At 54.4% G+C, this 24,328-nt stretch overlaps 9 protein-coding genes across 9 annotated transcripts; 6 read left to right on the top strand and 3 right to left on the bottom strand.

Annotated features, from left to right (window-relative positions):
• The first annotated feature begins 1,021 nt into the window (after window positions 1–1,021).
• EV422DRAFT_540627 (fructose-bisphosphate aldolase, class II) lies at window positions 1,022–2,855 on the top strand. Its single transcript, XM_053071154.1, has 4 exons — window positions 1,022–1,214; window positions 1,305–1,564; window positions 1,852–2,390; window positions 2,467–2,855. Exons 1-4 carry the CDS (start codon window positions 1,159–1,161, stop codon window positions 2,689–2,691), a joined length of 1,080 nt encoding a protein of 359 aa, XP_052922690.1. The 5' UTR covers window positions 1,022–1,158; the 3' UTR covers window positions 2,692–2,855.
• A 302-nt stretch (window positions 2,856–3,157) lies between these two features.
• EV422DRAFT_570483 (Asp-tRNAAsn/Glu-tRNAGln amidotransferase A subunit and related amidase) lies at window positions 3,158–6,146 on the top strand (the record flags this gene model as incomplete). Its single annotated transcript, XM_053072881.1, has 13 exons — window positions 3,158–3,175; window positions 3,256–3,708; window positions 3,820–3,931; window positions 4,011–4,070; window positions 4,164–4,202; window positions 4,285–4,533; window positions 4,610–4,767; window positions 4,850–4,879; window positions 4,953–5,107; window positions 5,185–5,362; window positions 5,449–5,635; window positions 5,730–5,847; window positions 5,996–6,146. 13 exons carry the CDS (start codon window positions 3,158–3,160, stop codon window positions 6,144–6,146), a joined length of 1,908 nt encoding a protein of 635 aa, XP_052922689.1.
• A 271-nt stretch (window positions 6,147–6,417) lies between these two features.
• Window positions 6,418–7,879, bottom strand: EV422DRAFT_508790 (uncharacterized protein; the record flags this gene model as incomplete). The annotated part of the gene is made up of 2 exons (XM_053068784.1): window positions 6,418–7,681; window positions 7,770–7,879. 2 exons carry the CDS (start codon window positions 7,877–7,879, stop codon window positions 6,418–6,420), a joined length of 1,374 nt encoding a protein of 457 aa, XP_052922688.1.
• Window positions 7,880–8,241: 362 nt separating this feature from the next.
• Window positions 8,242–10,961, top strand: EV422DRAFT_508789 (uncharacterized protein; the record flags this gene model as incomplete). Its single annotated transcript, XM_053068783.1, has 5 exons — window positions 8,242–9,590; window positions 9,651–9,962; window positions 10,069–10,213; window positions 10,418–10,605; window positions 10,727–10,961. The coding sequence occupies 5 exons, from the start codon at window positions 8,242–8,244 to the stop codon at window positions 10,959–10,961; spliced, it is 2,229 nt and encodes a 742-aa protein (XP_052922687.1).
• A 1,144-nt stretch (window positions 10,962–12,105) lies between these two features.
• EV422DRAFT_570480 (asparaginase-domain-containing protein) lies at window positions 12,106–15,386 on the bottom strand (the record flags this gene model as incomplete). The annotated part of the gene is made up of 13 exons (XM_053072880.1): window positions 12,106–12,582; window positions 12,668–12,767; window positions 12,882–13,096; window positions 13,177–13,548; window positions 13,611–13,630; window positions 13,697–13,766; window positions 13,833–13,839; window positions 13,912–14,001; window positions 14,065–14,227; window positions 14,301–14,444; window positions 14,518–14,581; window positions 14,639–14,813; window positions 14,893–15,386. 13 exons carry the CDS (start codon window positions 15,384–15,386, stop codon window positions 12,106–12,108), a joined length of 2,391 nt encoding a protein of 796 aa, XP_052922686.1.
• A 1,059-nt stretch (window positions 15,387–16,445) lies between these two features.
• EV422DRAFT_570479 (RNA polymerase I-associated factor PAF67-domain-containing protein) lies at window positions 16,446–18,377 on the top strand (the record flags this gene model as incomplete). Its single annotated transcript, XM_053072879.1, has 5 exons — window positions 16,446–16,472; window positions 16,543–16,837; window positions 16,928–18,123; window positions 18,195–18,273; window positions 18,349–18,377. The coding sequence occupies 5 exons, from the start codon at window positions 16,446–16,448 to the stop codon at window positions 18,375–18,377; spliced, it is 1,626 nt and encodes a 541-aa protein (XP_052922685.1).
• Window positions 18,378–20,430: 2,053 nt separating this feature from the next.
• Window positions 20,431–22,755, top strand: EV422DRAFT_603916 (WD40-repeat-containing domain protein; the record flags this gene model as incomplete). The annotated part of the gene is made up of 7 exons (XM_053073752.1): window positions 20,431–20,722; window positions 20,789–21,042; window positions 21,123–21,221; window positions 21,295–21,357; window positions 21,432–21,534; window positions 21,594–21,877; window positions 21,960–22,755. The coding sequence occupies 7 exons, from the start codon at window positions 20,431–20,433 to the stop codon at window positions 22,335–22,337; spliced, it is 1,473 nt and encodes a 490-aa protein (XP_052922684.1). The 3' UTR covers window positions 22,338–22,755.
• Window positions 22,642–23,582, bottom strand: EV422DRAFT_213277 (uncharacterized protein). Its single transcript, XM_053065403.1, has one exon. It carries the CDS (start codon window positions 23,388–23,390, stop codon window positions 22,743–22,745), a length of 648 nt encoding a protein of 215 aa, XP_052922683.1. The 5' UTR covers window positions 23,391–23,582; the 3' UTR covers window positions 22,642–22,742.
• Window positions 23,422–23,876, top strand: EV422DRAFT_570476 (mitochondrial ATP synthase epsilon chain-domain-containing protein; the record flags this gene model as incomplete). The annotated part of the gene is made up of 3 exons (XM_053072878.1): window positions 23,422–23,453; window positions 23,576–23,711; window positions 23,838–23,876. The coding sequence occupies 3 exons, from the start codon at window positions 23,422–23,424 to the stop codon at window positions 23,874–23,876; spliced, it is 207 nt and encodes a 68-aa protein (XP_052922682.1).
• Window positions 23,877–24,328: the final 452 nt, after the last annotated feature.

The following is a 24,328-nucleotide window of genomic DNA, read 5'->3' as shown; positions in this document are numbered from 1 at the left end:
GAGGAGCGACGCACGCGGCGGGACAATGTGAGAGGAGTAGGTCGACTCGTGTCACACACCAAAGAGATAGGTATAATCATTAACTCAGAGTGCGCCGTACGCGACATGCGAACCGCCGACTACGGCAAACGACCGTCTTCTAATCCTTTTACCAAGCATCGACAATCCGGAAGCCGGAAGGCAAAAGGAGTTGAAGTTCAAAAAGTTGCAAACCTATCGAATATCAGGCTTGCAAAACAATAAAAACAGCTTTCGGGCAGAGCTACATTCAATGACTCTGAGAATCTGAGACACAATCAGCGAGATCGAAGAAGGAAAATGGCCATCCCCTAGCAAAAAGAAGTCCGTTCGGGGCCAATGTGGGTGTGTTAGTCACGGAAGCATCTTGGCAGTACATGGAGCTTGGCAACATTGCCCCACTCGTTGAGACGAGGATACAGCGAACGCTGACTGCGGAAAGGTTCCAAGAGGACAAACCCCGAGACAGATGTAGGGATGAACGTAGACGAGCGTTTGCCAGAAACAATTGCCAGCGTGAATTCCCAACGAGGCAGCGGTATGTCGTCGACAGATGCGGATGTGTGACCCAAGAAGGACATAATAATCGAGGAAGAAGTAGGGATGGAAAAGGTGGGGCTACCAAAAAGCTTTCGCAGGTGCGATATCGCGAGCGATGACCGGAACAGACGTGGATGCGCGAAGGGTCGTGAAATGGGCGAAATATGTGAACGTAAATTTTAAAGATAGGACAACGCCCGTGGCAGCGCATGGACGAAGCACAGCAACTGCGAACTGCTACATTTGTGCCATGCCAGGAATCAACGACGACGGCAATAAGGTATCTCGCAAAGGATGATGATTCAGGCCCAGGTAGGAAAGTGAATGCCGTCAAAGTCCGCCGGCCTGTCAATGTCGGAAGAAGCCGGGGCGGGAGTCTGCGGGAGGGGCAAGCGCACGAGAGACGCGTCCGCGTGACTCACCGCTGCGAGCATCATCGATTCACGCAGGAAAGGAGACATCGATCATTACTAGGGCTTGGGACGCTCTCATAAAACAAGCCTTCCTTCCTGCTCGCTCGCTGAGAACAACCCCCCTCCATCTATCCCACTACCCACAACACACTCAACCCCCCCTTCTCAAAACACTCATAGCCAAAACATGGCCGGTCTTCTCTCCGTCGTTCCCGCTGGTGTCGTCACTGGCGACAACCTCAGGTAGGAGAAGGATCTCTCACCCCAACCTCCCGATCTCACACTGTTCAAAACGCATCCCATCTAACTCTCCCACTCCCTTTCTTTTTTTAGGAAACTCTTGAACTACGCCCGCGACCACGGTTTCGCCATCCCCGCCTTCAACTGCACCTCCACCTCCACCGTTAACGCTGCGCTTGAGGCTGCAAGGGATGCGAAATCGCCTGTCATTATTCAGTTCTCGAACGGTGGTGGCGCTTTCTTTGCTGGGAAGGGATTGGAGAACAAGAACCAGGAAGCCAGTATTCTGGGATCTGTGGCTGGAGCCCATTATATCAGGACTGTTGCGAAGTCCTACGGCATTCCCGTTGTTAGTGAGTATCTGAACCAGCGAGCGATAGCGAGCAGCGTTGATTCGCGCAAGGGAGTCAGACCGCGACGAGCGAAGCGAGGCGCAGGGTTGCTTGAGGCTGGCGAGACCTAGGCGAGCCATGGTTTGCGATGGGAACACGAGCGTTAGCGAGGTCGACCAGGGCGAACGCCTTCGCGTGCGGAGCGAGCAGCGTATCCTTCCATCCCAACGTCCATTTCATGGACATCCCAACGATCGTCATCTCATCGCCTACTTGTTTACTTACAATTTCAATCTCGTAATAATTAGTCCACAGCGACCACTGCGCGCACAAGCTTCTGCCTTGGTTCGACGGCATGCTCGAGGCTGACGAGGCTTACTTCAAAACTCACGGCGAGCCACTGTTCTCTTCGCACATGTTGGACCTGAGCGAGGAGTCCAAGGAGGAAAACATCCAGACCTGCAAAAAGTACCTCAAGCGCATGCACGCCATCAACTGCCTCTTGGAGATGGAGATTGGAATCACCGGTGGCGAGGAAGACGGTGTCAACAACGAGGACGTGGACAACAACTCCCTCTACACCCAACCCGAGGACATCTGGGACATCTACCGCGAGTTCACCGAGATCACCGACTTCTTCACCATCGCCGCCGCTTTCGGAAACGTCCACGGTGTCTACAAGCCCGGAAACGTCAAGCTTCACCCTGAGTTGTTGGGCAAGCACCAGGCTCACGTCAAGGAGCAGCTCAAGGCGAAGAGCGACAAGCCCGTGTGGTTCGTCTTCCACGGTGGATCTGGATCTACCGCTCAGGAAATCAAGACTGCCGTCGGATTCGGTGTCATCAAGGTATGTCCTTGCTCTCCATGAAACTCCATCACATCTTGGTCATACTAAATTATCCTTTCTCTCGCAATTTACGCAGATGAACATCGACACAGACACCCAATGGGCCTACTGGGACGGTCTGCGCAAGTTCTACGAGTCCAAGAAGGCCTACCTCCAGACCCAGATCGGTAACCCCGAAGGCGAGGACAAGCCCAACAAGAAGTACTACGACCCGCGTGTGTTTATTAGGGAGGCCGAGAAGGGGATGATTGCTCGTTGCACGCAAGGGTTCAAGGAGCTGGGCAGTGCTGGTGTGCTTTGAATGTAGAGGCGATCTGTATAAGCTTTTGATGGTCGTTCGATGAGGCACTTGTGGTATCATTCTGGTATCTCTCCAACCCTCTCTCTGTCGCCATCCTCATTTTCTGTGTAAATCATACAACCAAAAACCAAACACTATAAGCAAACCAAACACTTTACGGCGACAAGTGCGTAGAACACTGAGGTGCCTGTGGTGGTATTCCCGAGGCCGAAGCCTCCTCCATAACGACTTCTCTCAGCTCTCTGTGTGGGATATCAAAGGAGGAGGCCGCGTAAGAAAGGCCGCGGGCTCGTGCGGGGTCACGCTGTCACCACCTCCCAACTTTTCTCTGCCCGTTGCGCCCGTGGCAAAAGCCTCGTGCGCTGCGTATATAAACCCTCGTGCCGCCATCCCCGGACGCAGACACAGGCAGTAAGCACCTAGACAATATATAGTCAATACCAGTCCAGGGCAGAAAGACTCGGACATGCCCGCCTCAAACGAGGTTAGTTTCTGTCACTTTCTGTCGGCACGTAAATTGACGGCACTTCTTCTCATCTTGGGACGATTTTTTTTCCGTTATAGATCACACCCGAGGGAGGCGGCTATTTCATCCATTCGTTCAAAAGTCGTAAGTCTCGAAGGGAGAGGAATGATTCTCTTTTGCCGGGGCCCAGGCAGGGCTCCCCAACCCTCAAAGAACGGCAGCCTAACCTATCCCTCCCAACCCCCGCAGCCTCAGTCTCAGGCCTCCCCCTCCGCCTCCTAACCCACCTGATCGAATACCTCGGCTCCTTCGGCATCGCCCGCAAAATCGCGCGCGACAGTAACCTCTTCTACCTGCGCGACAAGCACCTGTTGGACGCGCCGACTTATTATCCGTTGGTTGAGTATGAGGGGGAGGAGGAGGACGAGATTGGGGAGAAGGGGTTGAGGGACGTTGCCGCCCCTGCGGGGGGTGTGAGGGTGGGGGGGAGGGTGTTTAGGTCTGTGGGGGATTTTGTGAGGGCTTATGAGAGGGGGGTGTCGGTTATTGAGGTGGGTTTGGCTGGTTGATGCTGTTGAAGTTATCATGTGTGACGGGTGGATGAGGAAGCCTCTTGTGGGAAGTGTGCCTGATGCGAGCAAACGTTTGACCGAATGCGCCAGGTCGCCGAAGCGGTCCTCAAAGCCATCGAGGCGAGCAATGACGACGCAAACGGGTTGCCGCTGCTGGCCATCATCAAGTCGCAGCGGGAAGATGTTTTGGAGCAAGCTCGTGGTAACGTCTCGTGTTGTGCTACTCACCGGCTGGGGCGGCGGAGCGGACTTTTTGGGCTGACTCGAAATTGTACATGCAGCTTCTCAAGAGCGACATGCCGCGGGCAAAACGTTGTCAGTTCTGGATGGTGTCCCTGTCGGTATGTGGATCCAGGACTCCCGTTCAAACTCAGAATAGTGGTCGAGAGTGCGAAGCGGGAAGATATCCTGACTGTGCATCATAACCTCCGCAGCGGTGAAAGATGAACTCGACACCCTTCCCTACGAAACCAGTACGTACCAAGCCCAACCCACAAAGCACGCATTCATTCCATCACCAAAACATCAACGCCTCTAACCACCTCACATTCACAGACGTGGGAACGTCCATAATATCCATCAACCCAACCCGCGACGCCTTCTGCATCTCAAAACTCCGACAAGCCGGCGCGCTAATCATCGGCAAGGCCAACATGCATGAAATCGGACTGGACGTGACGAACTGTAATCCGACGACGGGCACCGCGCGGAACCCGTATAATGTGCACCATTTCCCGGGGGGGTCGTCGGGTGGGTCCGCGGCGGCTGTCGCTGCGGGGTTGTGTCCCATTGCTGTTGGGTGCGGTGAGTGACGGGGGTGTGGAAACGTGTGCAAGATAAAATGTAGGCCGGGGGTTGAACTCACGACGATCGAATACAGATGGAGGAGGCTCGATCCGGATCCCTGCCGCGTACTGTGGCCTGTTCGGTCTCAAACCCACTACGGGTCGGATCAGCGAGACGGGCGCGTTCCCGCTAGCTCCGACCGTTGCCGTTGCTGGGCCTATCGCGGCGACTGCCGCTGATCTTGCTATTGGGGTGAGTTCCCGACGCGCATCAATGTCAAGATCTGGAAAACTTACGGCCAGAGATCTCACAAACGAGTCCATCTTGCATCTAGTACGCCCTCATGGCCGGACCCGATTCTGAGGTGAGCTTTCAAAAGGTCCCTCCACGTTCGCGCCACTGCCAGCATAGTTCGCTGACATAAGGAACGCACATAGGACGTCAACACGATTCGGCAACCTGTCGCACATCTGAAAGGTTTCGCTGAAGTTTCGTCGCTGAAGGGCCTGAAGATTGGCGTCTACACGCCGTACTTTGAGGATGCCGACCCGGCGATTGTCAAGGCGTGCCGAGAGATGCTTGCTGAGCTTGTGTAAGTTGTCCAAATGCGAGAATGCCTTTGATGTACCCCTGACGCATTCAACATCTCTACTTGGCGTGCAATCACAGAACACGAGGAGCCGAGATCATCGAGGTGCCCATCCCGGACCTAGAACTCCTCCGAGTCGCACACAGCGATACGATCGCGTGCGAGATGCTTGCTTCGACGAGCGGATTCCCTCGTAGTGGGTTCTCGTATCCTACACGAACGGGGTTGGCGGTGTTTGAGTCGCAGCTGACTTCGACTGTAAGCTACTACAGTTGAATCGCGCCGTTGTGGTATCATTGTGCTATGGGTGCTCGAAAACACTTAACGCACCCGCCCCCTCATAGGACTACATCCAAGCCGCGCGCGCCAAAACGCGCGGCATCGCCTCCCTCCGCGAGATCTTTGCGAAAGTGGACGTGATCGCAACGCCGTCGACGGGGATCACCGCGCCGTACATCCCGCCCGCCGTCGTCAAAGCCGCTGCTGGGTTCAGCGATTATACGACGAGTGGGAAGGCTATGCGGTTTATTTGTAAGTGGGATGACAGTGCAAACTTCTGTGATGGTTTGAGAAAACTGGGTGGCTTTTGTGGACTGAACGGTTACTCTCGCTCGACCCCTTAAAGTCATTGCAAACCTGCTCGGCATCCCCGCCGTCACCGTCCCCGTTGGATACGGCCCGGCCGATCCGCGAGGCGACTCCAGCGCCGAATTGCCTATTGGGTTGCAGTTCCAGGCTAAATGGTACGCGTTTTTGCCGTTGATATCAGCGGCAGGTTCCGGTGACTAACCAATGTCCCTTCTGTCGTTCCACCCCCCGTGTGCCTTCATCCCAACGCAATTCACCTATTATCCCGACGTCTCAACTCTTTCCCTCTACAAAACACACTAGGTGGGACGAAGCAACCCTCCTCCGCCTCGCGCACGCCTGCGAGGACGCGCTCGGCGCCAAACGCCGCGCCCCGAAGGTTTTGTATGATCTGCTGGCGGGTACGGAGAAGGGAAAGTTGGCGGTGGCGGGTGCTGAGGCCGTTGTTGCTTGAGATGGGTTTACATAGGTCTTAGATAGCATTTGGCTGCAGAGGGAAGCGTGTTCTTTAGCTGTACATCACACGAAAAACTTGCATTGTAGAGTGGTAGTGAATGATGTAGGGAGTTCATTCTTTGCTACGTGCTAGAACAGTGTCTCGTCCAATCCATTCGTCCACGCATCATCGCTGATTGAATTCGATGTTTTGGGTCAGACTTGATTTTCGATGCTAGAAAGAACCATGGTATATTGCAAGTCGCCTATTCTAAAGTCTATGTGCTAACCTAAGAAGCGACGGTGGGAGCCAGTATTGTTTGCATGTGTTCGGACAGTGCAGCATCCTCGTCTTCGAGTATGGATAGGACCCATTCGTCCCTTGTCCAAAGCTGCCAGACGTCGTTCAACACCGCCAACGACTCGATCAAGAGCTTGGGTTTCAACCACGGGGCACTATCAGTATCACTCGCGTGCTCATCCAGCTCTCCATCGCCAGTCCCCCGTCCAATCAAACCCAGCAAGCGCCGAGCATGGAACCTCCAAAACCGCCCGAGCATCCGATACCCAAACCCCGCATTATTCGCCTTCAACATCAACTGACAATGCTCACCCCACTCCCTCTCGCCCATCTGCTCCCTATGCTCCGCGATAGCTTCCCGAATGTACGCCAAATCCGATGCCAGGTTCTCAAAGATGTTTGGCAAGTTGGTCGCATTGCACCAATTATGGTTGATCGACATCGTCTCCCCGATGTTCTCAACCTGGTGCCACCAGCTGGAGGGGACGAAGATCAATTCCCCTGCATGCTGATGGATCACAACCGGTGTCGCGTTTTCAAAGTACTGTGGATGCTCGTCGGGTGTCACATCCCGCAGATCCGTGATGGTCTCCCCCCTCGCGTTGGTGAGGTACCGAGTCTGCTCCGGCGGGAAAAACGTCCATTTCTTCGTCCCGCAGATGTTGGCTGACCATGAGTAGCTGTTGAAGACATCGACGTGTAACAAAGTGGATGTGCCTGAGGCGCCCATGTAGACGAAGCGGTAGTCGTCGCTACGCGAAGCTGGGTCCGTGTTCTCGCTGTCGAGGAATGCGTTGAGCCAGTCGTCTTTGAACCAGAGGGGTGTTGTGTACGGTTTTTGATGGTTTCCGGTGGAGCGGAGATGGGAGACGAGATGCCAGTCGCGGAGGTAGATTTGCTCGCCGTTTTGCATACCATGGAGGAAGTGGCGGAATGTTGATGGGGTGGTGCCGGCTGGCTGAACCTCTATGTCCCCGTACCGCCGTGCTAAGAGATCATAGTTCGGTCGCCGCGTTCCTCGCCGCCCTGCTACCGCATCCTGCACGCCCTCGGACTCGGCGTCCTCAAGCGTCCACTCGGTAAACGCGGGTTCAAGCGGATATGAGAAGACGCAAAGACGGTTCTTGGCCATGTAGTTGGTGTGAAAGTCTTCGTAGGAGGGGAGTGGCGGCTCACCCGGTCCTCCGAACCTCACGAGGAAATGTTCCACATCGAGGGAGGATCCGGTCGCCTGGGGCGAGAGCGGCATCGGCCTGCGATGAGATGGAAGTTGGTTGCCTTCACGATGTCATGTCAATCGCGATCGCAAATCAGCTTTTACGGAAAGTGCGAGTCGCAGACCGAGTGAAAAGCTCAACAACTGGGCGTGTTCTCCTGTTGAGAGACGCGCTGTCGAAACCCGTCAAAGAGACGGGCTTGAAACATTCTGCGGGGGCCGGGCCGACTGGCATTTCGGCAACTTCGAATTCCCATCTACTCGCTAAAGAGCCAAAACCGCAGGCAACGGACGAAAAGGACTAAAAGAGGGTCGAAGCGTGCGCCGCGAGCCCTCGTGTGCTCCAGCACTCATATCCAAACAATTATCAATTGCAAGGGACGACAGCGGGTCGAAGCCTGCGATGTGAACCCTTCTTTTGCGCCAGCACTCATAAACATACAAAATATCAGTTGCGAGGAACGATCGCCTTACAGTCAGCTCGAACTCGGTTTTTGCCTGAGCCCGAACGCCCAAGCAGTCACCCTTGGGAAAGGACAAGTGCTTTCCGGTCACTTTTCCAACACCACAGCATCCCTACGTCCACTAGAACAAAATATGTCCGTGGAACCACAACTTGCGAGAGACGAGCGCCTGCTAGTCACGCTTCGGAGTGGCGGAACCGCCAATCCGACTATTATTGACGTCGTGTCGGTTTGCGCGCTGTTCATAGCCGACCACCTCGACGCAGCCTCTGTTCGTCGTCTGAGCCTTGCTTCCCGCGCGCTCCACCACTTGCTCAAGGACGACGACTTGCTCTGGCGAAGAGTTTTCGATAGCTCTTCGACGGTCCCGCCGGCTGGTCCCTCGCCTGATGCGGGTACCCTTGGATACCTCACTCCTAGCGTCGGCGCACCGCGCATCCCGGCAGCGCAGGTCGACCGCCTAGAAAAGCAGTACGAGCTGCCGTTCTTCGACCCCCCGTGCAACTGGTATCGACATGCCGTTGGGGCCGAGCTTTTTCTGGGCAGGTGGTCGGAAAAGTCGCCGGTACAAGTACGAAGCCGGCTGGTGGACGTCTGGCCGGACGTTGATGAATACGCGACTCGATACGTCGTAGTGTTTCAAGATCGCGATCGAGTCATCACCTATGTTCCAGGCGGTCCTGTCAACTTGATGGAGCGGAGGCTGGCGGCGCAGAAAACGCAACTCCTTGACAATATGGGGTTGTACGCAAGCAGTCTTTCTTTCGCCGCCAGCGACACGTATATTGTCATGGTTATCGAGGGCCAGGATCCTGCTCCCGCGGACTTGGATGCAGCGTTGTTCACAGGCCCACGCTTTCATGATCAGACAAAGACATCGGAATGCAGTGATCGGACTCGCACTCCCTCTCTCTCACTCGCACTGACAATCGTACTTCCTTCTTTCTATATCGTTTGGAGTGCCCAAGCTCCTTACAAGCACCTGTGGACAATCAAGGTGATGCGGGAGTTCGAATGGGACTTGCCCATTATGGCGGCAAAGGGGGTGATATCGGGGCACCATTTCATTGCGCCGGGCAGAAATGACGAGTTGCGGTTGTTCAACCTTCGCACTGGGTACTGGATCAAAGATCTTGATCTGCACTCCCATGGCATTCTTATTTTCCCTTTGGCGGATAGGGGTCACTTCGGCGTCGTAAGGAATGGTGACAAGATACTCAATGATGCCGAACAAGAAGAATCCGGGCCCATCGCCACGGCCGACCGGCGATCCCTCGACTTCGTTGACGGCACAATAGAGATGGTAGTTCAAACCGAGGAGCGCCTTCTCATCTATGGACCGCATGGAACGGCCGACTATCACACGGACGACTATGACTATCCCGACGAATTCTCATCCTTCGTATCTTGCATCAGCAAACACACTCGTCAGAAGCAATGGTTTGCGAAAAACCCCCCCTGGAACGTACCCCCGCCAGAGCAGTAACGTCCCTTCCATCATGTGACAAACTCGTGGTCCTCAGAAAATCCTCCCTCCTGCAGCAGCGGAAATCTCGCCTTCTTCTCGGGCGTAGACTCGGACCTAGGCCTCGTGCAAGTGATGGACGTTAGCGACGGGTCCGTCTCGCAGTTATTGCGTTTCCCCGTTCGTTCAAGCCGCAGCAGCTGGATCGAAGGTGCAGAAGCTGCGTGCGATCCATACTATCGCTTCGCGATGGCGATCGTCGCGGATGCGTACTTGGTCATCTGCACCCATACCGCAGTGCGAATCTATCTCATCTGCGAGAAGCAGTTATGCTTCCTATGCCAAGTGGATTATGCAAAGGATCCTGTCGGAGCGTCCGAATTGCGTGGGTTCGTCGCCACCCATGATCGAATCAAGTCTGGCTGAACACGCAGCTGTACCGTGGGGATTATATACTGATTGAAATCACGAATCCGCTATCTCGCCAAACGTAAGGGAAGTTGATTTGGGGGAGGTTATCTCGTTGTGCGGGATTGCGGTGTTGCGAGAATTACCCGCACTGGTAGCGAAAATTAGCGCCTTCACAGCGCCGGGGAAGCGAAGAGTATCTCAAGTTCGATTTGTTGCATTCAAGATAGCGGTGTGCATATGTACCCTCACCCGCCTGTGCTATGGAAAGAAAAACGAAAGAAACGGCGTAGCTCTTGATAGTTTTGGTAGCCATACATGCTGTACATAGTAGCAAAGAAGTTTGGTGATTTCCGGACAAGAGCGCTTCTTTGTGCATTCACAGGCGTCCGCCAAAAATCAGCTCTGATGTCGAAAATTCTTCTCGCTGTCGCAGCTCAAGCCTCATGTGCAAAGTCCGATTCGCATCAAGTCCGATTCGCAGTCCGATTTTCCTGGGGCCGTGGGAACAGGGCTCGACTTTCCCAATGCTTGCTACGGACGTGAAGGATGGCGCACCGAGAGAAGCGACCAGCTGTGGCGGTCGAACCAGTCGTCGTCCGGCCTGAATCATACCGCAGCGACGTTAGCCGATGACCGATGTCCGAGTAACAAGGAGTAGACGCATCCAGCGAAGCGTGCGAACCTACTGGCAGACGCAGTCATGCGCACCTCAGAGAGCAAATGCAGTGACTTGCCGACACAGTGAATCTCAGGGCACTGAGATCGAAATCCTGGAAGCGGACATCGCCACCATGAAGGCCGAAACGGAAGGTCGAGCAGATCGCGCACCGGAGGTCAGCGATCCGCCGGATCAGATAAATCGGCAGGCCGTGAACACCGTCCAAGGAGTAGAGCCGCGAAAGATGCTCTACTCTCCGCACACTATCCCAATGCAATCAGGGACACGATCGAATATGCGGCGTCGAGGCTCGCTCTAAATGAGTTGAAAAGCGCCATGAGAACGATGGAGAATCAATATCGGTTAAGCGGAATCGATCCCTGCGTGTATTGCTGGGCCGGTGTCCTGATCTGCGGATAAGTCCACAGCTGGATGGTCGCTTCACGAACCTCGAAGTGTGGTGCATATTGTCACAGTTCGTTCCCGCCATGATTGACGGTGGGTCTTTAGTGTCCGTTTACGAGGCTACCTTGGCAAGGGCGTTCCGCAAGCCAGAGCAGAGGAGGACCCCTTTCGTGAGAAAATGGCTTGCGGCGCTTTGCTTTCAGCAGGAACCGCCGGAAAGTTTCCGGTCTATAACAAACAAGTGCATGGTAAGACACTGAAGGAATTGGAGTGAGCGGCGGTGTCCGGTTACATTGACATCGACCTGCAAGTTTGGGCAGGCGACTATCCGGACGAGATCGAATCGAAATGGAGTGGTCCTTTCCTCCAAATCGATTAGGAGGCCACTGCACTGCAAGACGTGATTAAGGTTCTGCCACCGATTTACGCACATATGGAGTGGCTTCATCGCAACTGAGGAGCCTACGCTACTGGCACCTTTTCGGAAACACTGGCGCATGATTGAACGACTAACACATCCTAAGACCTTCCCTCAGGGCCGGCCCTTCAGGCCCCCGTCGTGGCTCTTCACGTCACCCTGTTTACTGGGACCGTAACGAGGATCCGGCGTATCATTGCAGTTCGTTCTCGTTTAGTGCATAGAAGACTCCCACTGAGGACTTGCGCGTACTGTCCCTATCACAGTCAGCCCCTGTAGAAAGGACTTCAACAGCTTTTAACTAGTAATCCGTTTCCTCCTCGTGGCCGTGTCACTGACGAAATCCTGTCTTGAGTCTTGATGCGATAAGTTCAGTAGCGCCTGACGCCCCAATCTGGCCAAAGAAGCTGATAGAGATGGCAAAGAAAGGTCCTTGATGCTTTGAGCTGCATATGCTAATATGTTACCCGCCAATCAATGCATCGTCAAAGTGATATGTAAATGTCAGCATATATCTAATGTGTTCCCATCTGCACAAGCTATGTACGCAAGGCATGCAATCCGCTAATAAATACACCGGCATTGGGGAGTCACAGGCAGCAAGATGAAACCTCCCACACGATACCAACGAAATCTAATCTTACGCACTGACACCATCTACCTTCACCGCACCGGCCCTAACCGCCTTCACCCTCTCCATCCCCTCACTCAACAGTCTCACAATCTCCTTCCCCTCCTCGCCCGCCTCGCGCGCCTCCTCGAGCGGCGTGGCGCCCCAATCATCCACCGGGTCCAGGAGTACCTCCACCCACGACGGCGGCACGTCGCGTGTAGGGGGGAGAGCGTTGGCGGGTGTTGTTGCCCCGTTGGAGTTGTTGCGGGTGGGGTGAGCGGAGAGTGGGGATGCGGGACGGTGCCAGGTTGGGGTGATTGGGGTTGGTGGGCGTTTGAGTTTGGGGGAGGGTGGTGATTGTGTGGCTATGGGTGCTGTTGGGGAGTCGGTGGTGATGGGTGGGGTGGCGCGGTCGTCGGAGAAGGCGAGGGTGTTTTTCTGGGCGACTTCGACGGCGTGGTCGATGATGTAGTTTAGGATGGGGGTTCGTTTTGCGCGACAGACCTGTGAATGGGGCGCGGATGTGTTTCAGCCGATGTCGATGGTTGACCTACGCGGCTACGGTCAAAAAGGATCTTGTTCGACGTACCATATGCAGCGACGTTCTTCCGTCATGAACAGGTTTGTTGAGGTCCGCTCCAGCGCCGACAAAGAATTTGAATAGCTCTAGATCATCCTTCAGCACCGCACTGCAGAGATGAACGAATCCAATGAGCCAAACCGGAAAGGGACCGCAGCAGCAATCGGAAATCTACCCCGGTTCCCAACCACATATCCAACCATCGAGACAAAACGACACCCACCTGAACAACTTCGCAGCAGCCTCCTCCAACTCCTCTTCCGAGAAATGCGCACCCGCCTCCCTCAACAGTTTCGCGATCGCCGGGCGGCGTGATCTCACGGCGTCCCAGAGCGCAGAATGCCCGAAGCGATCGCGGAGATGCACGTTGGCACCGTGGAGGAGCAGAAATTCTACACTGGCTTTTTGGTTCTCACTGCAGGCGATGTGTAGTGGTGTCTATGTACATACGGTGTTAGCGGTAGGCACTCAACCCCCGGCACGTCACAAAGGAGGTCCAGCGATGCCAGACGACTCACCCGCCCATCATAATCCCCATGATTAATCAACGGATAATAATCCTCAATCAACGACTGCAACCCCTCAATATCCCCAATCTTCGCCGCCTGGCACATCAGAATCGGCACGAGCGTTTTCTCAACCGCCGGCAGATTCGCGTCCGGTTCCTTCGCCTTGTCATTGGCATCCTCGTTCTTCACCACCGAGGGAGGCACGACGCCCAGCAGGGACATGACGGAATGGACGAGCCCTTGCGCGCCTTGTTGGTAGGTGAAGCGTTGTCTGCGGGAGAGGACTGTCAGTTCGCCGCGGAGGTTGCGGCGGATGAGGTTGCGGCATTCGTGGGGGGTGTAGTGTTTGCCGAGGAGGTAACTGAGTTTGGTTAGTGCGCACTGGAAGTTGATGAATTGTCAGAACGCGGGACTGTAAGGAATGGAATTTTCTGATAATGTACCTCTGGCGTCATGTCCGCTCCTGCGAATACAACAGTGCATCAGTCGTGAACCGCTTTCATATGCAAAAGACAAACGACCAACCTACCCGGAACTACCCCAACTTGTAGAAGCGCTTTTCCCGTGGCGTACAGATCTGTTACCAGTCCTCGCTTGCACTGCATGCGACCCATTTAGACTCAATGACCCCATCCGCAGCAAAAAGTATCCATTTGACGACCAACCTGCGTGCTAATGACTGACATCAGACAATCAACCGAACGTCCCCGGTACTCGAAGGATTCGGAAGAGCAAGGCACTCACCAGTTGACTATGACTACTCCTCGATCACTTGCTTCCCTGAACGCTGTCAGAATATCCTGTCGGTTGTTTGGTGCGTTGCCAGATCCGTAGCTGGGAGCAGATCCATGAGTCCACGGACATTTGATCGCGACGTCGCAAATGCATCAAACATACGTCTCCAAGACAACACCCTTGATGGGCGGCGACAGGAAAGCCCTGACAGTGGCTTCCGTGATGCCGGGAAACAACCGGAGGGTGGCTACGGACGGTTCCATTACTTTGTGCGCTTGGAATCTGGCGATGGCTGTAGGCCTTAGGACATCCTCCCATGACACATCTGCGACGCAGCCGGTCAGATCAGATCACGCCAACTTTATTGAAGGTCCGTGGCTAGCGGAGGACAGCCTTACCGATGTTGATCCCCACATTCACTAACGGCCGTAGATTTGGAGAATCGAACGCGTTGAAGTCTACCGCATCAACTTTCGAGGATCGGTTGCCTCTGTAGAACTTGTTATTGAAGAAGAGCCCGACTTCCGGAATCACAAAGTGCCCTGCACGAAAGTGACGCAGCTGGGTCAGTAAGGCCATATAAAGGGCAAGCCGAAGGAGGGGATGGCACGTTACCAGCAATCGTCAGAGCCCCAAGTACGTTGTCGACGGCGTCGTTACGAAGTTCGGATAGCGGCACCTATTTTCACGCATTAGTCCAGTTCCTACAATAGGGCTGCAAAGCCGGTGGTGGTACCTGAGACCCGCTCAGGATCACCGTCTTTCCAAGATTCTCGAGCATGAAGCTCAACGCGCTAGCCGTGAAAGCCATGGTGTCGGTCCCATGGAGCACTATGAATGCGTCAAACAATGTGTAGTTGACCTCGATGTCGGTGGCGATCTTCACCCAGTCGTTCATGACCATGTTTGAACTGAAGGGGCACAGTTGTGAGCTCTCCTTTCGTGACGCCCCGCCAGTCAGGGCGCACCCCCCAAACGCATTCGACGGACCTATCGAGAAGCGGCTCATACTCCAGAATGGAATATCTGATCCGTTTCCCATAAAGCGAAGGCGGCGTAATTAAAGCCGGTTTCCTCACTCTCACCACCGGCGTCCCATTAATGATTGGATGGTTGGCATGATCCCCGCTTGCCGAGACTTTGCCATCCGCCCGCGGCAGTCGTAGGGGCACATTAACCGCATTCGTCAAAGGATATTGGGACGCCTCGCTATCCAAGTTCCCGCCCCGCCCCGAGGTTTGCGCTGCGAACCCAATTGGGTCGTGGAAGCGCACCATTTGCGCCAGTGTCTTCGAGAGATAGCCGGGTTCGGGTCGGTAGCCGTGCTCAGGTGTGTTCTTCATTCCGATAGTGCCTCCAGTGTAGATGATAAGGACGCGGGAGACGTCCTGCCCCACCATGTCCTCCAAAACGTCGGCGGCGACGACCGAGTTGACCGCATCGTTGATATAGATCGGCTGCTGCGTTGGAGTAGCGGCGGTCATGGTTGGACTGCTCAAAGGGCCGGTAGCTTACTGCGGGCAATAGTATATCTTGCTGGCCTTATATTTAGAGATGCGTTAAGTGCAACCGCAAGGGCCACTTCGGCAAGGGCTGCATAAAAAAGGGAAAAGCGGAAAACGCAACGCGTCTGCGTCACGCCGCGCATCTCACGCGGGGCTTCACATACTGCATGCACCATGGGCCATGGCACGGTCAACGATGGAATAGAGGGTTGCATACAGTAGAATACAGTACATGCACACTTGTTCATTGACGCTTCATCATTGGCGCTTCACGGAGACCGTCGCGAAGATGGTACGGTGTCTCGTGGGTACACTTAGACTTTCCATTCGGCGTCCCCGTGCTCAAACCCGACTTGCCACCCATCCGGCGAGCCTCTTTTGCCTTCCATCCAGGGAGATGTGTCTGCATCATCTGTCGAGGAGTTATCAACAGTATTAGAGATGACGAACATACCGAAAAAGAAAATCACACCAAGGCAAGGCGTCCTGGAATCCAGTTTTGCTCGTACGCAAAGGGCATAGAAGTTGGATGGAAAGAAAAAGTCAGAGCGAGGCGTCCGCTCTGCGCAACAATGCATCACAGAGATAATCGGTGCCAATCTCGTTACAACCAAGCACGGCCCGCTAGCAGTTCCGCGACCTTCGCATAATGCGAAGGCGGTCTGGCCAGGAGGTGAGTCTCCAGATCGGACAAGTGCACATGGGATTGTCGAACTGCGTCCACGCGCGCTAGAGAACATCTTCCGTCCAATCTCAGGAGCATTCAGTCAAGATGCGTGTACTGAAAGGCCACTCACCTCCGATGCAGCTTTCTGACGCAGCAGTGGACTCGAAGGTATGTCTAGTCGGGTCTGAACGGTGATGAGGTGTCCGTTCAGTCGAACTCAGGCGTTGGTTCGTATATAAACCGCGAGTGCACGTGACCGTAATTCAATGTGGACAAGAATCGCTGGATGGACATACCGCAGAAAAACTGGGCAACGCTGAATATCCCATTACCCTCGTTTCCTCACAGCAACGGCGGTGAAACAGGCAGCCATGTCATACCAGGAACCTTACGACGAGGTATGTCGCTGTACACCCTACCGGACCAGCCGCCGCTCAGTAAACTGATCTACTCATTTTCGCAATTCAGGACGAAGTCCGCGCCGAGGAAGTCGAGCTTCCGACGGTCTACACCGGCGACGAGTTTGCCGACGAAGAGCTCGACTACAGCCCCGACAGTCAGAACGCCAACTTCACTCAGCAGGAGGTCCAGATCCCCGATGTTGTTCGCAACTTCATTATCCACTTCCACCGGAATGTGACTGAGAGGAACACGTGGGATCTGCACGCTATCTATGAGAATGGCTGGAACAAACTGACGGAGAAGTTCTTCCCGAAGAGCCACTGGCCTGAGCCGGATGCGGTCGCTACTCTTGTTGATGAGGGTTAGTTGGTGAAGAGAGGGTTGCAGCCTCCTTGGAGGGCTTGGAAAATTGGGGCGAACAAAAGGCTAAACCGAGTGTCACCGATTGTAGATCCTGTTTTCCTGATTCTCTACCGCGAGCTGTACTACAGGCACATCTACTCGAAGCTGACTCCCACCATCGAAGACCGCATCGGATCCTACAGCAACTACTGCGATCTCTTCAACTACATCCTCAACTCGTCCGCGGAACCCAGCGACCTCGAGCTCCCCAACCAGTGGTTGTGGGACATCATAGACGAGTTCATCTACCAGTTCCAGGCCTTCTGCATCTACCGCAGCAAAGTCCAATCGAAGAGCGAGGTCGAAATTGAGCTGTTGAAGGAACGCCCGGACGTGTGGAACGTGCACAACGTCTTGAACGTCCTGTACTCCCTGATCCAAAAGTCGCGCATCAACGAGCAGCTGCTTGTCAGCAAGAACGGCGGCGACATGATGGAGGCCGCCGGCGAGTTTGGATCCCGCCCGCTGTACCGGTTACTGGGCTACTTCTCCATCATCGGTCTCCTCCGCGTTCACTGCCTGTTGGGCGACTACGTGCTGGCCCTGAAGACGATGGAGAACGTCGAGTTGAACAAGAAGGGTCTCTTTGCGCGCGTCACGGCGTGCCACGTCACGACTTACTACTACGTCGGGTTCGCCTACATGATGATGCGCCGGTACTCGGACGCCATCAAAGCCTTCGCGCACATCCTGCTCTTTGTCTCCCGGACAAAGCAGTACCACACCCGCTCGTACCAATTCGACGCCATCTCCAAAAAATCCGAGCAGATGTACGCCCTCCTCGCCATGTCCGTCGCCCTGTCCCCGCAACGCGTCGACGAGAACGTTCACACCGCCATGAGGGAAAAGTACGGCGAGCAGTCTATCAAGATGCAGAAGGGCGAAGAGGGTCTCCCCATCTTCGAGGAGCTGTTCAACTTTGCCTGCCCCAAGTTCATTTCCCCAGTGCCCCCGGACTACGACGTTGCCACCAACTCTAATGCCGAGCCCCAGCGTCACCAGTTGCGCGTTTTCATTGCGGAGGTGCGCACCCAGCTGATGGTGCCTACCATTCGATCGTTCTTGAAGCTGTACACCACGCTTGGAGTGGAGAAGCTGGCGGCGTTCTTGGACTTGCCTGTGGATGATGTGCGCACTCAGTTGTTGGTGTTTAAGCATAAGACGAGGCAACGGCGGTACGAGTCTGGGAGCGTGCTGGAGGGAGAGTTTGGACCTACTACGGATTTGGACTTTTACTTGAAGCAGGTGCGTGATTGCTGGTTTCGAGCGATTGACTGGCGTGATCTCCCTTTGCTGACGATGACCGTGTGATTCAGGACTTGATCTACATTGCGGAGAGCAAGCCCGGACGCCGTGTCGGAGACTGGTTCATCAGGAACATCAACAAGTATGAAGGTAAGGACAATGGATCTTGATACTCTGCAAAACGGGTTTGGAATATCGATATTAATCTCTCCTATCCCATATTAGACATCGCCTCCAACATGGAAAGGCGTTAAACTCGGACCACACTCTCAACCCTTCCCATCCCAACACCCCACCCACAGTTTATATGAATCTAGTCCCAGCCTAGTGACACACCACTTCTCTAGCGCAGCGACCCATGAAACCTCCTTGTGCATAGATAAAATAACACCACCCTTCATTTATATACGCCCTCGTTTGTCTGTCACACATTTAGCCCTTTCTATATACATGTAGGATGACGGACCCTCCGACCTGCAGAGAGTACAGTACAAAGATTGAGTGCGTTTGTTGTTGTGTGAGATGGACCGAGGGTGTGGTTTACCTTCCGATGGAAGGCATCCCTGGATCTCAAACCGTAATCCCCATTCCAACCAAGACCGCGAACGACCCCGCATCCGCGCCCCACCTATCTATCTACCCTGCGCATACACCGCGGCCATTTGCTCGAACCGCTCAACTGATCCAGCTGTTTCGTCGTCAGGCTATCGAAAAATCGGAGTAACGGCGTAAGAAAACACATGGGTTCCATGCATGGTTCCCCTTACCGAGTAAAAATTACCTCGACCTGTGCACCAAAAGAAAGCTGGTCCAACAGTGCTTTGTTTTCGGTTATTTTGAGGAGGGCTTCTGCTGCGAATGCCTGTAGGAATAAATTGAATATAACATGTTCGTATGTTGACTCTTAAGGGTAGGGACTTACAGCTTTGGCCTGGGCGACCTCGGCGGCTTCTACACGTAGTTTCTTCACGGCTTTTTCTAACCTGAAGGGAGAAAGAGGGGAGAGGGGATCCGGCATACATTAGTGGGCTTTCCTCAGCCTCCTCGCGAACCACGTCAAACGAATGCGTCGCTAGCGTCCGCTTGCAAAGAAAAAGGACCGATGCTCGCTTCGGGCCTACAGGATCCCACCCAAGATCATCCCACAACCCTCTCATCCCACCCCGGAACGTACGCGTCCAATCTCCTCAGCAACACAGGCGGAGTAGCAACCTTCCTCCCCTTTTCGTTCCCAGTCGTCTTTGATCGCCTTCGTCCCGGCTGCTGCTGTTGGATGACAGTAGCAGCAGTGAAGTCCGCGTCTAGGTTTGCGGATAGAAAGTCGAGGTCTTTTGAGGCTTTTTCGAGGGCTGTGCGGAGGGAGCGGAGGGATGATTCCATTTTTGAGGGTTGGTGGAGTGGGGCTGGCGATCGAGCTTGTTCAGTGCGGTGGTGGATATAAAAGGGAGAAAGGGGGTGAGAAACAGGCTTGTCTGTTAAGTCGGATAAGTGCAGCGAACCAGCGGTTTCTTATGCAGCCTGCTGTGCCTCTTGTTGGAGGAAGGCATGAACGCGTGCGAGTCAGCGAGCCCCTGTCCCTCCACGCGTTAGTTCCCACGCTCTTGACTATTGTTCTGTGGCTGGTGGAGACAGGCAGAGATCTCTCGCTCGCACTCTCTCGCTCGCAGCCCGTCGTAGTTATCCACCGCACATACTCGCCCCGCTCTGTCGCCTGAAAGCATCCGCTCTCGGAAAGGACAACTCCCGGCTTTGAAATCAACTTCTCGCGCGAAAAGTTCGAAGCGCTCGTGCAGCATTCCAGTGAACAAGAAGAATAAAGCAGACGCCACAACACTTCGAAGCCCTTCTGCCGGCTGTTGAGAGAGTGCTGTCCGAGAACCTGTCTGGGAACGAAACGTGGGGAGGGGAGAAGCGCTGTCCCTGTTCTAGGAGAAACACCAGTCGCCAAATCCGACAGCGGTGCGATCAGTTCCCTCTCACTCCGAGAGTGAACGACGGCGCCCCTTGCGCCGAGAGACTATTTAGCAGAGACAGTGCTCATTGCTGATCGTTGTGCGGATTGGACCGTACTTCACCGTGCCGCCCACTCTGTGGGCATGTTTCTCGAGAGAGGTTAAGCAGCTGAACTCGCAGTTGGGTGGAGCCATTTTGCCTTGTCAAGGCAGATTAGACGCATCGGGCGATATTTGCACCATTGAGCACTTGCTGGGCTAGCTGGCAGAAGAGAAAGAGAAGGAGCGCTGCGGGTCTGCGTCTTCAGTCTATCGAGCATAACAAATAAGCAAACAAAACCTACATCAGCCCAACATGGATTCTCACGCCACCGAGCAAGCCTCTGGCCGCACAACCCCACCACCCACCATCCCGATGCCCACGCAAGGAGAGCAGGTCTATTCCTCCCACGCTTCCTTATCATCCAGCTTTCACGCCGCCGCACGATCACCAATGCCCACTACCCCGAGGAAACGGACCATAGATTATATGGTCAGCCCGAGCAGGACCACCATGACGTCGCCAAATAAGCATGCCTCGGCATATGCGATGCGGTCACCGATGAGGAACAGGCAGATGCCGAGTGCTTTTGTCCATGATGACGATGGTATGTAAATAAGATTCTAGAGAACCGCATTCGGTCCCAACAACATTGACACACGATATTAACCAGACGAACCAGAAGACACATTCTCCAACGTCCTCTCCAACGAAATCCTCGACGCCTCGCCCACAAAACGCGGCCGGCTCCTCGCAACGCCCGCCATCCTCCCCCGCCACCAGAACACCGCGCCCAGCCCGAACGACTCGAAATTCACGCGATCGCTCCTGTCGGCGGCAAGTCGCTCGGCGCTGGTCTCGACGCAGAAGGGGACGTGGGAAATTCCGCAGAGTCCTTATAAGATCTTGGATGCGCCGGATTTGCAGGTTGGTCTGTTTGTGGTGGATTTTGGTTTGTTAGCTCGGATGGTTGGGTTCTGATGCCGTCTTCATGTTTGATTCGATAGGATGACTACTATTTGAACCTCATCGACTGGTCGTTTACCGACATACTGGGCGTTGGCCTCGGTTCGTGCGTCTATCTATGGAGTGCCGCGAGCAGCAAGGTAAGGCAACGAAAATCCCAGAACAAGGGAGTCAGCAATATTTGCCACTGACTCGCATATCGATCTATTTCAGGTAACAAAACTGTGCGACCTCGGTGCCAACGACACCATCACGTCCGTCGCATGGATGCAAAAGGTAAGACTTCGTCTGCATATTCAGCACGTAGTTGCTCATGTTCACTGGAAGGCTAACCCCCCCATTCATTGCAGGGAACGCATCTGGCCATTGGAACCGATACGGGATTGGTGCAGCTGTGGGATATCGAGAAGGAGAAGAAGGTCCGGGAGTTTGAGGGGCACACGAAGCGAGTTGGTGAGCCGCTACTTTGTACGTATGTGTTTACCACCACTCTGTTCTGATCCATCCATCAGGCACCCTCTCCTGGAACGGCGAAACCCTCTCCTCCGGCTCCCGCGACAAATCCATCCACCACCGGGACGCGCGCATCAAGCGCGGCGGCCACGTAAGCAAATCTGAGCGACATGCAGCAGAAGTATGCGGACTGAAATGGGACTACGAGGGCGGGCAATTGGCGTCGGGCGGGAATGATAACGCGCTGTTGATCTGGGATAAGCGGGATTTAACAACGCCCGTGTGGGCGCCGGAGCATCCGCATTCGGCGGCTGTTAAGGCTTTGACTTGGTCGCCTCATAAGGTATGAATTGAAACCTCACTTACAATCGCAACGCTGGATGACAGGATCACAAAACTCACCCCTCTGCCGCCACCCCCAACAGCCCAACGTAATAGCCTCCGGCGGGGGCACCGCGGACCGCAAGATTAAAATCTGGAACATCCAATCCCAAACCCTCACCCACCAACACGACACCAACTCCCAAGTCTGCAACCTCGCCTGGGGCAAGCAAACCGAGCACCTCATCTCCACCCACGGCTACTCCCGCAACCATATCACGGTTTGGAAAACACAGTCGCACACATTAAAGGAAGCGGCGACGTTGACGGGACATGTGAGCCGGGTGGTGTATTTGGCGATGAGTCCTGATGGGCAGAGTATTGTGACTGGCGCCGGGGATGAGACGTTGCGGTTTTGGAAGATTTGTAATTCGAGGAGGGGGAGGGTGGGGGGGTTGGATACGAGGACTTGTATCATCTGAATCCGAGGAGGCTCACAGCATCAACACGGGCCGATGGGAGGGGAAAGGAAACACCATCATCGAGTTTCGGCAAAAAATTCAGGAGGAGGAGTCGAGTGGCATCCATCGTACGTGTTTGCTGGCATCAACCCGTTGTCAGGAAAGAGAGGGGAAAAAGAGTGTCTTGTGGGGAGCGAAAAGAGCTCCCGAGGCATTGCGGTAAACATTTCCGACCGCAGAAGTTTTTGGATATCTTTATCACATAGAATGCCACCTCAGAGGGCATGCAGAGTTTTTAGTTTTGGAAGTGCGTAAATGATATGATCTCTGTTGTTCATTATTCGGTCCCCAGTGGCTCGAGATCGACCGAATCACATCAATCCATCATCTCACATCAAAATCAAAGTCATGCAAATCACACCAAAATCACATGTCCGGGTGAATGGAGGCGCCGAGGTCAAAGCGTAATTTGCGAACCACCGACGTACTATGATACCCATGATGATTCAATCTAGCAACGCTCCATGTTCCTCTCGCCAAGGACGAAAAGATATCACAGAAAGAGGGTGTCCGGAAAACAGCCACCCCCTTAGGACCAACAAGTACAAAGCACACGGTAACTCTGGCAGAACGCCGTCGTCGGGCCGTTGATCGACTAGGACCCCTGGAATGGGGCGGTGAGAAACGGCCACGGACTCGCAGGGGTTTTAGGCCTGCGTGAGAGTGGGGGGTTTTTCGGTGGGTCGAACACTTTGGTTGGTCCTGCTTTTGCGTGGGTAAGGATGTATTGCACGCAGTACCACGGTGCGGGATGGAGAGCAGACGGTCGCAAAGATGGTAAGGAGGTCCATGGTCTTTGCGACGGGCTGCTGCCTCCGCTAACATGCTGGATCTGCTGCAGACGGGATCTCGTGGGGATCTCGTGGGGATCTCTCTGATGCAATCAGGATGGCAATCCTCCGCCGCTGGGAAAAGCGCCGTTCTGAGCCCTGCGCCACCGCACAAGCCACACAATTGGTCATACGTGTTCCTAATGCTGCTGAACAAGGCTGAACAACGACGACTCCCATTCATCCCAACGCAAACCCCCACAGCGTAACCAACAATGTCGTTCTTCTGGAGGGAAGCTGGTATGACGTACGTATCCTAAGCTTCCCAGAACACATCCCATCTTCATTCCCCTTCCCGACCTGAGCTTCAGTCGACGCCCAAATTCCAACTTTGATGTGCGTCTGACTTTCTCTCCTAACCTTCTTTAGATACCTGCAATACGCCAACGTCTCGGCCAAGGCGCTTCGCAACGTTTTGAAGGAAAACGCCAAGGTTCTTGCCCTCCGACGTGAGGAGCAGTACGCCAAGGTGCAGGTGTGGAAGGATGGAAAGCAGGGTGACTCGGTACGGGAGCTTTCGAATTGACTTTTTGTCGGCTGGCTGGGGTTCTCTGTAGATGGGGGTCTATGGAAGAAGCCATGTGCGCTTCTAGCAGATTCGCTGACTCTTCTTCTGATTTTTATTTTGCAGAAAGTCATCGACGCCTCGGGCAACAAGACCGGACACTAGTGTATTTTCCCCGCAACGATACCCACCTTCTCTGCCCATGCCGCTGGAAACGTAAATGAATAGAAAGCGATCTAGAGCATCGAAGATCTGGGGAATTGCTTAAACGACACCCTTTTTGGACTAAAACGACGCCCACTTGCTGACGTCCAGACCATTCGCAGCAAAAATCAGCTACAGTCACAGCTCGCGGAAGTGCGTCGCAAGATCCGTTTTGCAATTGCCAAGCTTTTTGCAAGGAATCTGCAACTTGCCATCACTCGCTTGGGGCTGACTGCATTGGGGCGGCCTCGCAGTGGTTTGACTGCATTGAAAACTCGACACTCGGCATCGCTCAGCCTACCACCCAACCATGGAAGCCCTTATGGAGTACTCCAGCTCGGAGGAAGAAGGAGAGGACAACAGGCGGGAGCACCAGGATGGGAGCACTGGGACTATGCAGGAGAATGATGGGG

The sequence above is a fragment of the Fimicolochytrium jonesii genome (assembly GCF_025526975.1).
Source record: "Fimicolochytrium jonesii strain JEL569 chromosome Unknown EV422scaffold_26, whole genome shotgun sequence".
Lineage (NCBI taxonomy): Eukaryota > Fungi > Chytridiomycota > Chytridiomycetes > Spizellomycetales > Powellomycetaceae > Fimicolochytrium > Fimicolochytrium jonesii.
The sequence above is the reverse complement of the archived record's forward strand: the minus strand, read 5'-3'. Positions and strand labels throughout refer to the sequence as shown.

What these genes read in the sequence shown, in the direction of transcription:
- EV422DRAFT_540627 (XM_053071154.1), top strand. Translation starts at nt 1,159, where the DNA reads ATGGCCGGTCTTCTCTCCGTCGTTCCCGCTGGTGTCGTCACTGGCGAC. An exon ending in CTACGGCATTCCCGTTGTTA is followed by an intron (nt 1,565 to 1,851) that starts GTGAGTATCTGA and finishes CGTAATAATTAG; the next exon opens with TCCACAGCGACCACTGCGCG. An exon ending in TCGGATTCGGTGTCATCAAG is followed by an intron (nt 2,391 to 2,466) that starts GTATGTCCTTGC and finishes CAATTTACGCAG; the next exon opens with ATGAACATCGACACAGACAC.
- EV422DRAFT_213277 (XM_053065403.1), bottom strand. Translation starts at nt 23,390, where the DNA reads ATGAATGGGAGTCGTCGTTGTTCAGCCTTGTTCAGCAGCATTAGGAAC.